The 15,795-nt window shown below is 43.6% G+C and overlaps 1 protein-coding gene across 1 annotated transcript in view; it reads right to left on the reverse strand.

The window, feature by feature from the left end:
* Positions 1–12,031: 12,031 nt before the first annotated feature.
* Positions 12,032–15,795, reverse strand: part of TFAP2E (transcription factor AP-2 epsilon) — a 40,849-nt gene continuing 37,085 nt past the window's right edge. Inside the window, exon 7 of the mRNA XM_027864654.1 lies at positions 12,032–12,464. Within this exon, the coding sequence (XP_027720455.1) occupies positions 12,176–12,464 (289 nt within the window). The 3' untranslated portion in view covers positions 12,032–12,175. The remainder of the gene's footprint in view (positions 12,465–15,795) is intronic.

The following is a 15,795-nucleotide window of genomic DNA, read 5'->3' on the forward strand; positions in this document are numbered from 1 at the left end:
GGCTCTTGCTTCTTTCAGTTTGATTGGACTCTTCCCTCAGGGAAGACACGTTCTGCCATCCAACTTAGTGAATGGTCCCTTTTCCTTGAGGGTAATTCAGTTGGGTTTCCCACTACCATCTCTTCTGCTCAGTGTACTCCTGTGTTGTGCTTTTTTTTTTTTTTAAAGAAATTTTTATTGATATTTTTTGTTTTGATATCACATTCCTCCCTCCAGTTACTGTGTGTGTGTGTGTGTGTGTGTGTGTGTGTGTGTGTGTGTGTGGTCAGGCAATCAGGGGTAAGTGACTTGCATAGGGTCACACAGCTAATATCATGTGTCTGAGGCGGAATTTGAACTTGGGTCCTTCTGACTCCAAGGCCAGTGCTCTATCTACTGCACCACCTAGCTAACCACTTTTAATAAAAAAGGGGAGGGGGGGAGTCAGAAATATGTAGAGTTCCACTCTTCTGGTCCCTAAACTTTGCACAGGAGGGATGGGGAAGTAGGTGTCTTTTCAGATCGCTTTGGGCCCAAGCTTGGTCATTAGGATTTCACAGAATTCTGTGTTGTTTTGTTGTTCTTCCTGTGACCGCTATTGTAGTCATTATGTATATCGTTTTTCCAGTTCTATTTACTTCGTTTTGCTTGAGTTCATTTAAGTCGCTTACATGCCTTTTTTTGGGGGGGGGGGTTACATTTGAGTTCCAAGCTGTTTCCATCCCTCCATTCCTACCTTCCTCCCAACCCGGCATGAGAGAAGGCCAACATATGATGTGGATATAAATGTGAAACTATACAATACATAGTTCCCTGTATCAGGTCTTTTCCCTGGAAGTAGTCCTTTGTAGTTGATTTGAATATTCAGAATAAGTCAGAATAGCTTAGTCATTCACATTTACTCTTCGAACAGTATTGCTATTAGTGTACCCAGCATTCTCTTGGTTCTGCTTGTTTCACTCTTAGATTATTTCGTGCAAGTCTTTCTGTGTTTTCCTAACATGCCTTCTTATTAAGCAAGGACCTCACTAAGCAAAACCCAGGCTGCCACAAATTTAGCCCCACTGTGTCTCTTCATCCTGCTTCTCCTAGCATGGAATCATTTTTAATGAGACACTTCCTGTTTGACCAAAGAAAAAGTCCTGAAGGGGCCCCAGAATGCCTCTGCAGGACCATGGCCCCCAAATGTACATCCTGTCACTTGACCCCATGATGTCTAGTGATAATCATAAAGTCAGCGTGGTATAATGGGAGAGAGTGCTGCCATTTGGAATAAAATGCAGCTCGGTGGACTCAGGAAGACAGCTGGGTGGCGCCATAGTGCACATTGTGCCAGGCCTGGAGTCAGGAAGGTTTATCTTCCTGAGTTCAAATCCAGCCTCAGACACGTACTAGCTGTGTGACCCTGGGCAAGTCACTTAACTCTGCCTCAGTTTCTCATCTGTATAATGGGTATAATAATAGCACGTCTCTTCTAGGGTGGTTGTGAGGATAAAATGAAATATTAAGTGTTTTGCAAACCTGAAAGTACTGTAGAAATGCTAGTAGCTGCTGCTGCTACTACTACCACTACCACCAGCACCACCATTATGATGTTGGTTCCCTCACTCTGCAGGCTCCTAGGTAGGATTAACACAGTGACCTGAATCACTTAACTACACCTGCCATTTTTCCTAAGTCTGGTAGAGGGTCCCAGGCGAGACCCAGGTTTGTCTACAAAAAGTGTTTTTGGGAGACACTTGAACTATCTATTCTTTTGCCATCTCAGGAGAGATACCCACTCCAGAGATTTTCCAGGCCAAAGATTAAGCCTGGGAAGTGTAGGGGAGAGGGGTAGTAGAGCAGGGCTTGCTGGAAGGAACAGCAGTCCCCTGTGGCCTTAAAAGCTTCTCCAAGAATCCTGCGGGAGATCAGTAGGATCCCAAAGTGAATCTTTGTTCTTCTAGAAGGGTGGAAACAAAGTATCCATTTTGAATACACTTACAACCTAAATAAAGGTGTTTGCTTAGACAAATAACTGTTTGGTTTGGCAGGCTGAGTTTCTCCGACATTTTGTTCCCAATTGGTTTTGCATAATATTTTTTTTAAAGGAATGTAGCTCTTTGGTCCAGAAGTTGGGATTTCAACCAGACTGTTAGTACTTTATAAGTCCCTGTTAAAGGAGAGAAAGCTTGGTTTAATGGAAGGAGACCTAGACTTAAGAGTCAAGATTTAGGTTCAAGTTTCTGTTGCAATTCTGCTACGATGCTTACTACCTGTGTGAAAAGTCACCTGAGTTCTTTGAGTGTGTCACATCATTTTAAAATAGTTGGAAGGAAAGAAACTAGATGATATTCCAAGGTTTAGAGGATCATAGGTTTTGAGGCAGAAGAGATCTTAGAAGTCATCTAAGTCCACCACAACATCCCCCATTTTGGGTCCAGAGACAGTGACTTGTCCAAGGTCATTTAGGTAGTAAGTGGTAGAACTGAGTTTCTGGATCACTTCTAGGTCCTATCCAGCTCTCAATCCTGTGATGTCAAGACTATTCCCAATTGTTCTAAGAGTCTCACAGTATTAGAGCTGAGGAGTCATCTGTCCAACTTCTCATTTTATAGAGGGGAAACTGAGATTCAAGAAATTAAGTGACTTGTCCAAGGTTACAGTCACAGGACTAGAATCCAGGTCTGACTTCCAAGTCTGGTAGTGGTGTTTTGTTCTCCCCACTTTCCCCACTACTACACCATGCTGCCTCCTTGGAGATGGAAAGTAGATACAGCAGTTGACTCAATCGAAGTCAGAAGGTGTGGGGACTATACTGTCCCTTTAATACTCCTTGACTCCTTACCAAAGATTCTACTCCTGATGGGCTTCCTATTGGCTCACATCTGCTTACAGGTGATTAATAAACAGAAAACAATTTATCCCTTCCCAGACCTCTGGGTTGGAGGTAGGTTGGAGTGGGGAGCATCTGTTTAGCCTCAGGGTAAAGAGAGAACACCAGGGCCAGCTGATGAAGAGATACTGGAGGTTTACCAGGAACCAACATCTTGGCACCTTCTGGGAAGAAAGAAGGAAACCGGGATGTCTGAACTGCCAACACAAAGCTGCTCTCTGAAGGGCACTGAAAACCCCTCCTGGTTCACAGGTGCCAGTAAATCTGGCCACTGGTACAGCTCGTGGACCCTTGGAAGAGCAGAGTATCAAGTCCCCTCCCCTTCTTGAACTTGCCTGCTGGTCCTCTACAAACTCATAACTAAGTTCTTTTGTAACAAAAGCAAAATCCACAAAGGAGAATTAGGATCATTCCCAGAAGTCTTTTAAGACCTGCTGCCTAATCTTTTGCTGCCTTATTTAATAGTAACATTGCCGTTGGTGCCGGAGCTTCAAGGGCCTACTAAGGTTTTTAAGGGGTTACATTTTTCTGCTCCCCTTCTCCCCTCCCCCCTAGTACTTTTCTCTTTAAAAAAAGGGGGAGAGGGATTCTATTCTGATATATCACCTATTTATATAGCCTTATGGAAGACTTCATTCTAGTATCTTGAATGTTGAGCTAGAAGTCATTACCAAGCTCATCTACCAGCCCCTCTATTTTCAGAGGAGGAAACAGGGCCAGGGGAAAGGAAGTGGCTTAACCAATATCACTCAATTGGTGTTAGAACAGGGACCAGAATCCAGGCCTCCTAACTTTCAGTCCAGGGCTCTCTCCACGATACCATAGTGCTGCCTTCTAAAAGCCTGAATTCCCAGTGATTTAAAAGTCATGATGACCAGTCATAGCTGTCTAAATGCATGAATTTTAATTTGAGGCCACCAGATGTGCAGAAAAGCCACTAAGTAAACCAGCCATCTACACTTATAAATCACCACCTATTTTTCATTAGAGCCAAACCAAGCAAGTCAGGGGCTGAAAAATAATAAAAATTTTCCCCAGAAAAAAAAAATCATCAAAGAAAAAAAGAAAATGTCATGACCCTTTTAAAGTCTTTCTGTGTTGTTCCAATATCCACAGTGAGCTGTTGCCTCCACTCCAGCTAATAATCCCGACCATATGTCTTATTAGCAAAGCCTCAGGCCCAAGGAGTTAACAAGACCCTGTTCTCATTTTTTCGATTTCCTGGCTAAAGATGGTCCTTTCCTGAGGACCTTTGGTGGGTAGGTAACTGATAGGACCACAGTCCAGTGTCAGAAGACCTGTGCTTTGTTTTCTTGATTCATTTTCTTGAATGCAGGCATAGATGGCATGTTTATCAAATCTACAGGTGGCACAAAGCCAGGCAGGATAGCTAATGCACTGGAGGCGGGTCAGGATTCTGAATGCAGCAGGCTAGAACACTGGGCCAAATCTAATAAGATTAAATTTAAAAGGAATCAATGCAAAGTGGCACACTTGGGTTAAAAAACAACTCCACAAGTACATATGGGGGGAGCATAGCTAGACAAGGTTGTCAGAAAAGGATCTGGGCTTTTTAGTATACCCCAAGGCTCAACATGAGTCAATAGTGTGATGAGACACACAAAACTAATGTGACAGTAGACGGTATTAAGAGATGCATGCATACTATCCAGGAATGAGATACTAGCTTCACTGTACTCCACCCTGGGCAGGCCATATCTAAAGTATTGAGTTCAGTTCTGGGAACCACATTAAATTCAAAAGACATTTATTTTTTGTTGTTCAGTCGTGTCCGGCTCTTTGTGATCACATTTGGGGCTTTCTTAGAAAAAGATACAGGAGTGGTTTGCCATTTTCTTCTCCAGCTCATTTTACAGATGAGGAAACTGAGGCAAACAGTGAAGCAACTTACCCGGGGTCATATAGCTAGTAAGTATCTGGGACTAGATTTGAACTCACGTCTTTCTGACTCTACAGGGCAGCTAAGGTGCAACAGTGGATAGAGTGCTAGGCCTGGAGGCAGGAAGACTCATCTTTCTGAGTTCAAATCTGGCCTCAGAAACTTACTAGCAGTGTGACCCTGGGCAAGGCACTTAACCTTGTTTGCCTCAGTTTCCTCATCTGTAAAATGAGCTGGAGAAGAAAATGGCAAACCACTCCAGTATCTTTGCCAAGAAAAGCACCAAGAAAATGGAGTCACAGAGAGTGGGGCACAATTGAAAAACTATTTAACAACAACTTCCTGACTCCAGGCCCAGCTCACTAATCACTGCACGACCTACCTGCCCCAAATACATTTATCAAGAACTTGTTATGTATAAGGCACTGCAGAGATACAAAGATAAAGGCAGCCCCTGCCCTCAAGAAGCTCACATGTATATAACTAAGCATATCCAAGATATATACAGAGTAGATTGAAAATAAGATCAAATTGAAAGTGCCCAGGGAGGAGCAACCAGGATGCTGATGGGCCTCAGATTCCCGCTATATGAGGATTTGTTAAAGGAACTAGAGATGTTTAGGCCAGCGAGGAGATTGGGGGTGGGCTGCGGTTGGAGGAGAGAAGTGGAGGGGGAGAGGAGGCATAATGATGGCTGTCTTCATGAAGAATTGTCATGTGGAACAGTCAGCTTTGTTCTGCTTGGCCCCAGAGCAAAACTAAAAGGGTGGGAGTTACAAAGAGGTAAATTCAGACTTGATAAAAGAAAAAAAAACTTCTGATAAGCACTCCGCAGAAGTGGAGTGGTGGGCTCCTCCTCATCAGAGGTCTTAGAGCAAGGGCTGTGTGGCCCCTTGTTGGATATGTGTAGAGGATTCTCTGGATACATGCCGAAAAGATTCTTTGTCAGACGTGGGTTGGACTATGGCTAGTGAGGGCCTTTCCAGCTTTGACATTCTGTGACCAAGGAAAACTCTTACGACACAGTGGAATGGAAATTAGATTTAGATGTGGAGTACCTGGGTTTAAAGTTTGACTCTGCCACTCACTACCTGTAAGAGCTCAGGAAAGTCATTTGCTCTGTCTATAGGCCTCGGTTTTCTCATCTGTAAAATAAGGGAGCTTTGACTCTGCGGTCTCCCAAATTGCTTTCTAGCATGACATTCTGTGATACTAGGTTGGGTTTGTGCTGTGCAGGAATCTTGGGTTGAGTCCACACAGGCTACGTAGGGAGTATACCAAAGACAGCTTGGCCAAATCCTGGTGACACTCTGTGCTGGCTCACTGGTTCCATGTCACTGCTCGTTTATAGCCAAGCCAAAGATGGAGCCAGGGGACAGACCTCAGGCCAGGAAGAATTTGTGAGAAGCCTGACTCCCTCATAGTAGGTTTAGACTGGGACTTCTTAACTTTTCTGTCATGGATTCCTATGGTAGTCTGTTGAAGCCTATGAACCCCTTCTCAGAATAATGTTTTTAAATACATAAAATAAATAGGATTACAAGGGAAACCAATTATATTGAAATACAGTCCATAGCAAGAAAGTTGAGCATGTGTGATCTACATTGGTAATTTTGAAGTAGAAATGAATATAAACAGTATTTCAAAACAGCTTGCAACAACTAATTTGATATTCAATTCAGTTCAATAAACATCTACTAAGTGCTTTCTGTGTGGCAGGCAGGCAGCGAGGTGACATAGTGGATAGAGTGCCCCAGGGCCTGAAGTCAGGAAGACTCATCTTTGTTAGCTCAAATCCGGCCTCTGCCACTTACTAGCTGTGTCACCCTGGGCAAGTCACTTAACTCTTTGCCTCAGTTTCCTCATCTGTAAAATGAGCTAGAGAAGGAAATGGCAAACCACTGCAGTATCTCTGCCAAGAAAACCCCAAGTGGGGTCATGAAGAATCAGATATGACTGAAAAATGACTGAACAACAACATGTGTCAGGCACTGGATACAAACATATGTGGTTTCTATTAGTGACCGAGTCATAGGTACAACTAATAATTTCTAATTAACGGTAATGCTAAATTTCAATTAGAAGTTAGTGAAAAGAATCATGTAATTTCTATCTGATGCAAGTTCATGGATACACTGAAATCTAGGTCAGTGATCCTCAGGTCAAGAACCCCTGCTCTAGAGGTATCACCATTACCCCTGAGCCCTCCTGTAACAAATGGGGGCTCCCCCCAGCAAGAACAAAGAGCTTCAGCTTCCAGGGCTCCATGTGTGGTCTTTTTCCCTCTTAGGAACCCTGCATCATTATGGGGTTATATCAAATGACCTCCGAGGACCTTCCCAGTTCCTACAATGTTGGTGTAGGAGGTAGGGACTCATCATACATAGTCTCATGCTCAGACTCATACATAGACTCATCATACATACAAGGATAGTCCTAGTCAAAGTGGGCAAGTTGCTCTAAGTCTTTTCACCATGACTCTACTAGAACTCTAGCTACAAAGCTGGTCTGGGCCTTATCACTGGGTACCATCTTTGCTAGACTAAACCTTCAAAGCTCATTAGCCAAGATCTGAGCCCAGTTGTGCCAATATCTACCAATATCTTCTCTTCAGTATCTTGACTCCTCCCCCCACCATCCTGTTAAGGTTTCCCTCATTTTCTAAATGAAACAGACAAAAACCCGCTTTCATTCGAATTTGGACCCCTTTCTTGGCCTTCCTGGGGAGGAGCAAGATTTTCTTCTCCCCAGCAATACTCACAGTTCAAACCGGGAGCAGTCTTGTAAATGCAAAGTGACATTTTAAGCGGTTTGGTTCCGTGATAATGTGCCATTAGGTCGTTATCCAATAAGGTTATTCATGTTTTCTAACTCAACCCAGCTGTGGAAGGAAGAGTGCAAAACCTCTTGCTGCTGTTGGAGGCCAGGATTGGGGGGGGGCGGTGAAGAGGGGGAGGGAGAGAGAGAGAGAGAGAGGAGGAAGAGAGGAGAGACAGATAGAGATGAGAGAGACGTAAAGACAGAGACAGAGAGATGAGGGAAAAAGACAAAGAGGGAGAGAGAGAAGGGGGAGGGAGAGAGGAAGAGAGAAGGAAGGAGTGCTGGTAGTACTTGGTCCTGTCCTTCTTGGGGCCCCTTTGCTTTTTCTGGATGTTTCCTTGGCATGAAAACTGCTTGGCACTTTACTTTAAATGTACTTAACATCTTCAGGAGGTTGGCCCTGGGCACTGGGCTCAATGCTGCAGGCTAAGGGCACAAAGCTAATTCAGTTCCAAATTACTTTCCAGAATAATTTGGATTTAGGACCATTTTTTTATGTACATGTTGATAGGGAATAAAACACACAGAACAAAGTAAAAGACAAGATTGCTGCCCACTAGCAATTTGCAACATGGAATAAAAACAGTCTCCAGGGCATGGTAGATTGGGAGAATGGATAAAGATGGAGCAAAAGAGAAAGAAATGAGAGCCCCAAGACACTTATATTGTGAGTCCATCTCTAACAAGAAAGAGTTGTGGCACATGTTAAATTCACTGCAAGTCAGGTCATAGAAAATACACAGAAACCACCAGCCATGCTCTGCCCACTCACTCTAGGAAAACATATCCAATATTCCCCTAAGTGAGCACCAAAACTGAGTGGATGGAGGAATGTCACTGTACTTTTATGCAAATACGTGTCATCCATAGCTTGGCTTCTTAACCTTGCCTAATTTTCCCATTGGTGGAATATCTTGAGCCAGGGCCTTCCCGAAGTCCCCTGCCAATTGGAGCCATTTCTCTGGGCATCTCAACCTAGGGGTGGACCTCATTCAATAGCACAAAATTCACTACTGGGGTTGTCAAGAAGGGAAGAGGCTGTCAAAGTCAAGGTCAGTCTCTGCTTCTTCCAACTGGTGAAAAGTTTAAGGCTAATCTCAACCAAAAGATTAGAAGACTTAAGGAATGAGTGAACCTTGGCAATTTCCTTGGTCAACCTGAAGTTCAGTGAAGAGTTAGAGTCCAGGGGTGAGGAACCTGCAGCCTCTAGGTCACATGTGACCTTCTAGGTCCTTAGATGCAACCTTTTGACTGACTCCAAGTTTTACAGAATAAATCCTTTTATTAAGGGGATTTGTTCCTGTGAAGTTTGGATTCAGTCAAAGGGCCCCACTTGAGGACCTAGAGGGCTACATATGACCTTGAGGCCACAGGTTCCCCACTCCTGTTAGACAGACTGAAGTCCAACAGGCAGGGGATATCAGAGGGCTGACAGATCTCTGCTCTCCAAGCTGGGTGGCCCAGTCTGTAGGCCAGCCACATGTGACTAAGAGAAATCAACCAGAGTCAAATGAGTCAACTTTCCCCTCACTGGGCTTCTGTCATAGGCTTGCCCTCCAGAGGCTCCTCAGTTTGACTCATCTGTGCTAGGTCGCCCCTCCCTAGATTCTTAGCCTTGCAAGATGAGGCCTTGGTTTCCTAAGCCTTTCCCCTCTTGGATGGAGGAAACAGGTGCTTCTGTGCAGGAAAAAAATACTCTTTCCAGCCATCTCTCTCAATAAGGCATTGACGTTCTCATGCTTTTTAATATTTTTTGGGGGGGAGCTATGAAGTGGAAACATAATAATTTGTTGTATTTGTAGATGGGAAAGGCAGCATGGCATAGTGGATACAGAGCCAACCTTAAAGGTCAGGAAGGTCAGGAAGACCTGAATTCAAGTCCCAGTATGTGTGACATACTGACCATGTGACCCTAGGCATGTCCCTTAACCTCTCAGTGCTCTAGGCCAGAGGTGTCAAACACAGATGCATTCAACCCCAAAACCCTCCCAAGTGCAAACTGAACCAGATTAAAATGTAATCAGGAAATAGTTAACAAAATAAATATACAATAAGACATAAATAATATTACATTTGAAACTTAGTCATGTATGTGTACGTAAGTGTATGTATGTATGTCTATATGTGTATTTATGTGTATATATGTGAATGGGTGTATATATACATATATATCTCCGTGCTTAATTGTAGCCTTCTTGGGGTGGGGGGAAGAAACGGGAAAAAAAGAATAAAGTAAAAAGTGTGCAGCAGAGAACAAAATAAAACCTACAAGGAAATAAAGATGGACGGCTCTAAACACAATGCATAGTATTTATTATATAGGCTTTCTTAAAACAGAAATTTATTGCTCTATATTTTGAATCCTCTCATGTTTTGCTGTGTACATGGCAATTTTTTTCTCTTCTTATTTTGTATTTAAGTTTGTTTCTTTTTTCTTCTCTTATTTTGTATTTAAGTTTAAAATTTTAAAATTTACCAAAAAAAAAAACCTTAGTCAACATGCACAGTCCATAGAGATCCCTATGTACGATTTAATAGCCTCTGTACCACTGTTCTGGGCAACTCTCTATGGCTTTAAATTGCAGAGAAGGTGCTAACCTGCATTGGCAGGGAGTCACCTCCCCTAGGAATTCCCTAGACCAATGAATTTGGTCTGTATTTGCATAGTTGTTGTTCAGTCATTTCAGTCTTGTCTCTTTGAGACTCCATTTGGGGTTTTCTTGGCAGAGATACTGAAGTGGTTTGCCGTTTTCTTCTCTGGCTCATTTGACAGATGAGGAAACTGAGGCAAACAGGGTTAAATGACTTGTCCAGGGTCACATGGCTGGTGTCTGAGGTTGGATTTGAACTCAGGTCTTCCTGACTCTAGGACCAATGATCTATCCACTGTGCCACCTAGCTGCCCCATACATGCTTATTCTATTCTAAAATTCATGCAACTTTAATGATAACCTACACTCATAAAGTGCTTTAAAGTTCACAAGGCACCTGACATCCACATTATCTCATCTGAGTCACAAAACAGGTCTCATTAGCATACCCATTTTATAGGTGAGGAAACAGAAAGATTAAGTGACTTGCCAATGGTCAGAAAACTGATGTCAGAGGCAGGATTTGAACCCAGGGCTTCCTGCCTCTATACCCAGCGTGTTGTCCATTGTACCACACTGCATTTCATCTTTCCCCCAGCTGATTTCTCTAGCATTGGCAGAGCCCCTCACTATCACTTTATAATTGCCTTCCCACTGACAACCCATCCCACCCCTACCCCCACCCCCCAGCCCTTAGCCTGAAGGACAGGGAGGGCTGCTTGGCCAATCAAAAGATTTTATTAAGAGGACACCTTGGTGGTTTGAGGAGAATACATCTATTTCAGGATCCAGAGACGAGAGTCAGTGTAGTGCTGGAAGGTCTTGCCCACAATGCGATGGCAGAGGCAGCAGTATCTCAGCTGCCATCCTGCCAAGCCAGAGGTTCCCAGGGATAGAACTACCCCCCTTCCTGCCCATGTCCATTGGCCCAGAGGTCCCTTGGACAGACTCTTTGCCAAATAGGAATGAAACCAAACCAAATCAGAATTCCCAATTCAACCCAATATAAATAACTCGCACTGGACACTTTGAGACATTCTGATTTAATTACAACATAAATAAATATATACAGATGGCGACATGGCCATGAAGTTTGGCCTGGACTCAAGTGCTGCTTCTGCTCTGTTTTTTCAATAGCTCCTCTCTCCCTTGGGTCTTTCCCATCTTGGGGTGGGGAGTGGGGGTGGAAAGAAGGGTTTTTGAGGAACCTAGCAGAGCCTGTTTTTCATATCCACCACTCTCCTGGAGGAATGGGAGAGGGGGAGGGGGTCGAAGGGCCAATCTTTGAACAACACCCAACTCTCTCCCATCCATCACCGATCGCTGGTCATCAGCTACACTGGATATTTCCTATGCCAAGAGGGACCCTCTCTGTGTGGTGCGGGAGGCTGAATGTCTCTCAACAACCCCCTTCATCCCCCCCACCCACAATACCCCAGTTTTAGCCCGATAAAGGATTCCCACTCTCATCTGGAGCTGTGGATCCTCCCTCACCCCAGTCACCACCCTCCCCCCACCCTTGCCCTATAAAGCCCCTTCCCCACCCTTGTCCCCACAAAGTGAGGCTCCCTCAGAAACCTTCTCATCCCTGGCATTCTCTGAGCCCCTTCCACAGAGAGAGGAATAGAGAAGCCAGAACATTGCACGTGTGATGTAGGATGACTGGGTCACCAGCTTCAAAATTAATCAATCTACAGAGGGAGTGAGGTCTCTGAGCTGCCTAGCCCCCCAACACCCTCCCTGTACTCCTTATTCCAGTAGACTGTTTCTTATTTTCCTCGTCTCCTTTGTCCTTTTTCCCCCAATCACTGCCTTTGAAAGCAAACAAAGAATCTTTCCAGCCTATGCTCCAGGATGACCCAACAGTCAGACTGCCTTTTTTTTTTTTCCTTCTTTACTCCCCATTCCCAAAACTCAAGAATTCGGGCCTCCTTTCCCAAGCTTCGGGATAGCTCCAGGAGGAAGAGGAGAGTGGAGGCAGGAGGCAGGAGACCAGGAGGACAGGGAAGATTATTTCCGGTGTTTCACATCCTTTTCTGATGCTTTTGAGTCTCCAGCTGGGTGCCCATTGCCTGAGCTGCTCAGGAACATTTTGTCGAGTCCCTTGAGTGACTCAACCAGGTAGTTCTGGAAGGCTGTGAGTGCAGCACAAATGGCTGGGCCCCCAAATCCATGGGTGATGAGGCTGAAATGAGTGAGGCAGCTCTGTACTCCCGGTTCCAGGATGAGAGAGGGTCGGCTATTGCCCAATGGGGAGCGGTCCTGTGCCATCAGGTCTGAGAACTCCTTACAGATTTGCCTGGCAGGGGAGGAGGAGGATATCCAAGGTTAGTTAGTAAAAAAGGTAGTGCAAGAGAGGTCCTGATGGGATTAGGGGGAGAAAGGAAAGGGTTCAAGAGAACAGGATGGGAACTTTTATATGTGTGTGTACACATGTGTACACACATGTGCATACATACATGTGTACAATACACATATGCACACACACACATATAGTGTTTATACCATATATAAGGTTTACAAAGCCCTCCATACACCTCCATGAGTCAGGTGAGTATGAGTATCCCCATTTTATAGACTAAGAAACATTAAATGACGTGCATAACTCTGATCCAGTCACTACCTGCTCTTTTTTTTTATTAATTTATTTTGATTTATCAATAATCACTTCCATGTGCTTCTGAGTTTAAAATTTTTCTGCCCCTTCCTCTCCACCACCCTCCCCAAGACGGCACACAATCTGATATAGGCTATACATTTACATTCATATTAAACATATTTTCACATTAGTGATGTTGTAAGTAAGAATTAGAACCAATGGGAGGAACCATCAGAAAGAGGAAACAAAACTGAACAGAAGAGGAAAAAAAATAGCAATTCAACTTCTATAGTTCTTTCTTTGGATGTGGATAGCATTTTCCATCACAAGGCCTCTGGAGATGTCTTAGATCCTTATATTGCCAGGAAGGGTTAAGTTTATCAATATTAATCGTTGCACAATGTAGCTGTTATTGTCTACAATGTTCCCCTGGTTCTTCTCACTTCACTCAGCATCAGACCATACAAGTCCTTCCAGGTTTTTCTGAAGTCAGCCTGTTCATCATTTCTTATAGCACAATAGTATTCCATCACATTCATATACCACAACTTGCTCAACCATTCCCCAATTGATGGTCATTCGCTCAATGTCCAATACTTTGCCACCCCAAAAAGAGCTGCTATGAATATTTTTGTACATTTAGGTCCTTTTCCTGTTTGTGTGATCTCTTTGGGATACAGCTCTAGAAGTGCTATTGCTGGGTCAAAGGGTAAGCACATTTTTATAGCCCTTTGGGCATAATTCCAAATTGCTCTCCAAAATGGTTGGATCATTTCACAACTCCACCAACAATGCATTAGTGTTCCAATTTTCCCACATCTTCTCCAACATTTATCATTTTCCTGTTTTGTCATGTTGGCCAATCTGATAGGTGTATGTGGTTACTACCTGCTCTCTTCAGGAGTTTCCTGTTACCTATGGGTTAAAGGCCAGACTCAGTATGGCATTCAAGGCTTTCTACAATCTGGTCCTACCTAGCTAATAAATATCAGAGCTGGGATTCTAACTCCAATCTCCTGATTCCTGGAGGCAGCTAGGTAGAATAGCGGATAGAGTGCTGGGCCTGGAGTCAGGAAGACCTGAATTCAAATCTAGCTTCCTAGATGTGTGACACTGAACAAACAAGTCACTTAACTGCTGTCTCCCTCAGTTTCCTCAACTGGAAAATGGGCATAATAATAGAACCTACCTCCTAGGGTTGTTGTGAAGAAAAAATGAGGTAATATTTGTACAGGGTCAAGCACAGTGCCTGGCACATAGTAGGTGCTTAATAACTGTTCCCTTACTACCCAGCATGCCTCCTCTAATGGATGAGCAGCTATTGCCATATCACTTGAGAACTGTTGGGGCGATGGGGGTGGGGGAGGTAGGAAGAGCAAGGGAAGGAGATAGTATCCCATGGCTGTCTAGGTTACTATAGACCTGAGTTCCTATGGTCATTAACAGGTGTAATGGGCAAGCAGCTACTTTGTGCAAGATTTTAGGGTAAAGATGGACAAATAAGGCATATTCTGGCCATGCCCTCACAGAACGTAATTAATGGTGTAAGGGGGAGCTGAGATATTAAAAATACCACAACTCCAAGGAGCTAAAAGACAGAAGTTCCCATATAGAGAATATTTATAACAGCACTTTTTATGATAACAAAGAACTAGAAACAAAGTAAATAACCATTAATTGGGGAATAGATGAACAAATTGTGACATAGGAATACCATGGTATATTGTTGTATTCTTTTTTTTTACACTGGATCTGTGATTTTATCCATGTAGAGAACTCCCAGTGAGGAAACTCTTTGCTGTTGCAGATCTCAGTGTGAAGTACAAAAACCTTGCCCAAGGCCTCCTGGATAGAAAGGATTTAACCCTAGTATACCTCAAAAGCCAACCAATATGAAGCATTCAGAAAAACCTGGGAAGCACTTGTATGAATTGGTGCAGAATAAAATAACCAGAGCCAGAAGAACCATCTAATACAGTGACCGCAATGATTTAAGAAAAACAGCTTTGAATGACATTAAAACTCTGATCAAAAGAGCAACCAATGGACCCTAAAGGACTGAAGCATTACACTCCCTCCTCCCCTACCCCACTCAGCAGACAAAGACAGCTGGGGGATGACAGATGTGGAATGAAGCAAATGTTTGTCACATGTGGCCAATGTATTCATTTTTTTGACTATTGTCGAGGGCAACACCATCCTCTCTGTCATCCAGGTTCACAACCTCAATATCCTCCTAGACTCTTTATCTCATTGCCCCCTCCCCCCAACTCCTGTTGTCTCTACCTTCACAACATCTCTCAAATATGCCCCTTTCTTTCCTCTGATACTGCCACCGCTTTGATGCCAGCCCCCATCACTTCATGCCTGGACCACTGCAAAGCCTGTTGGTTGGTCTCCCCTAATTAGCCCATCTTCCATTCAGCCACCAAAGTAATCTTCATAAAGTTAAGGTTAGACCATCCCCCTTACCTTTCTGATCAAATATAAAATCCTCTGTTTCACTTAAATTTAAAACTCTTCATAACCCAGTCCCTTCCTACCTTTCCGGTCTTCATACGACTTACTGCCATCTATGTACTCTACAATATGGTGACCCTGGCCTCTTTACTGTTCCTCATACATGCCATTCCCTCAACTCCAAACATTTTCATTGGTTGTCCCCTATGTCTGGAATTCACTTCCTTCCTCACACCTACCTCTTGACTTCTCTGGCTTCCTTCACATCTCAGCTAAAAACCTACCTTCTGTAAGAAGCCTTTCCTGATTCTCCCATAATATCTTCCCTTTGTTGATTATCTCCAATTTATTCTGTAAACCACTTATTGTACCTTAAAATTTGCATGTTGTCTCTTCCCATTAGATTGTGAGCTTGTCCAGGGCAGGGACTGCTTTTTTTTTTTTTTTTTGCCTTTCTATGTATCCCTAGCACTTAGCGGAGTGCCCAATACATAGTAGGCACTTAAATGCCTCTTGATTTGACTTGACTTTGGGTAAAGAAGCAGGGGAAGCTATTTTGGGAAATGAAAGT

The sequence above is a fragment of the Vombatus ursinus genome, unplaced genomic scaffold (assembly GCF_900497805.2).
Source record: "Vombatus ursinus unplaced genomic scaffold, bare-nosed wombat genome assembly UNPS02014775.1, whole genome shotgun sequence".
NCBI classification, from domain to species: Eukaryota; Metazoa; Chordata; class Mammalia; order Diprotodontia; family Vombatidae; genus Vombatus; species Vombatus ursinus.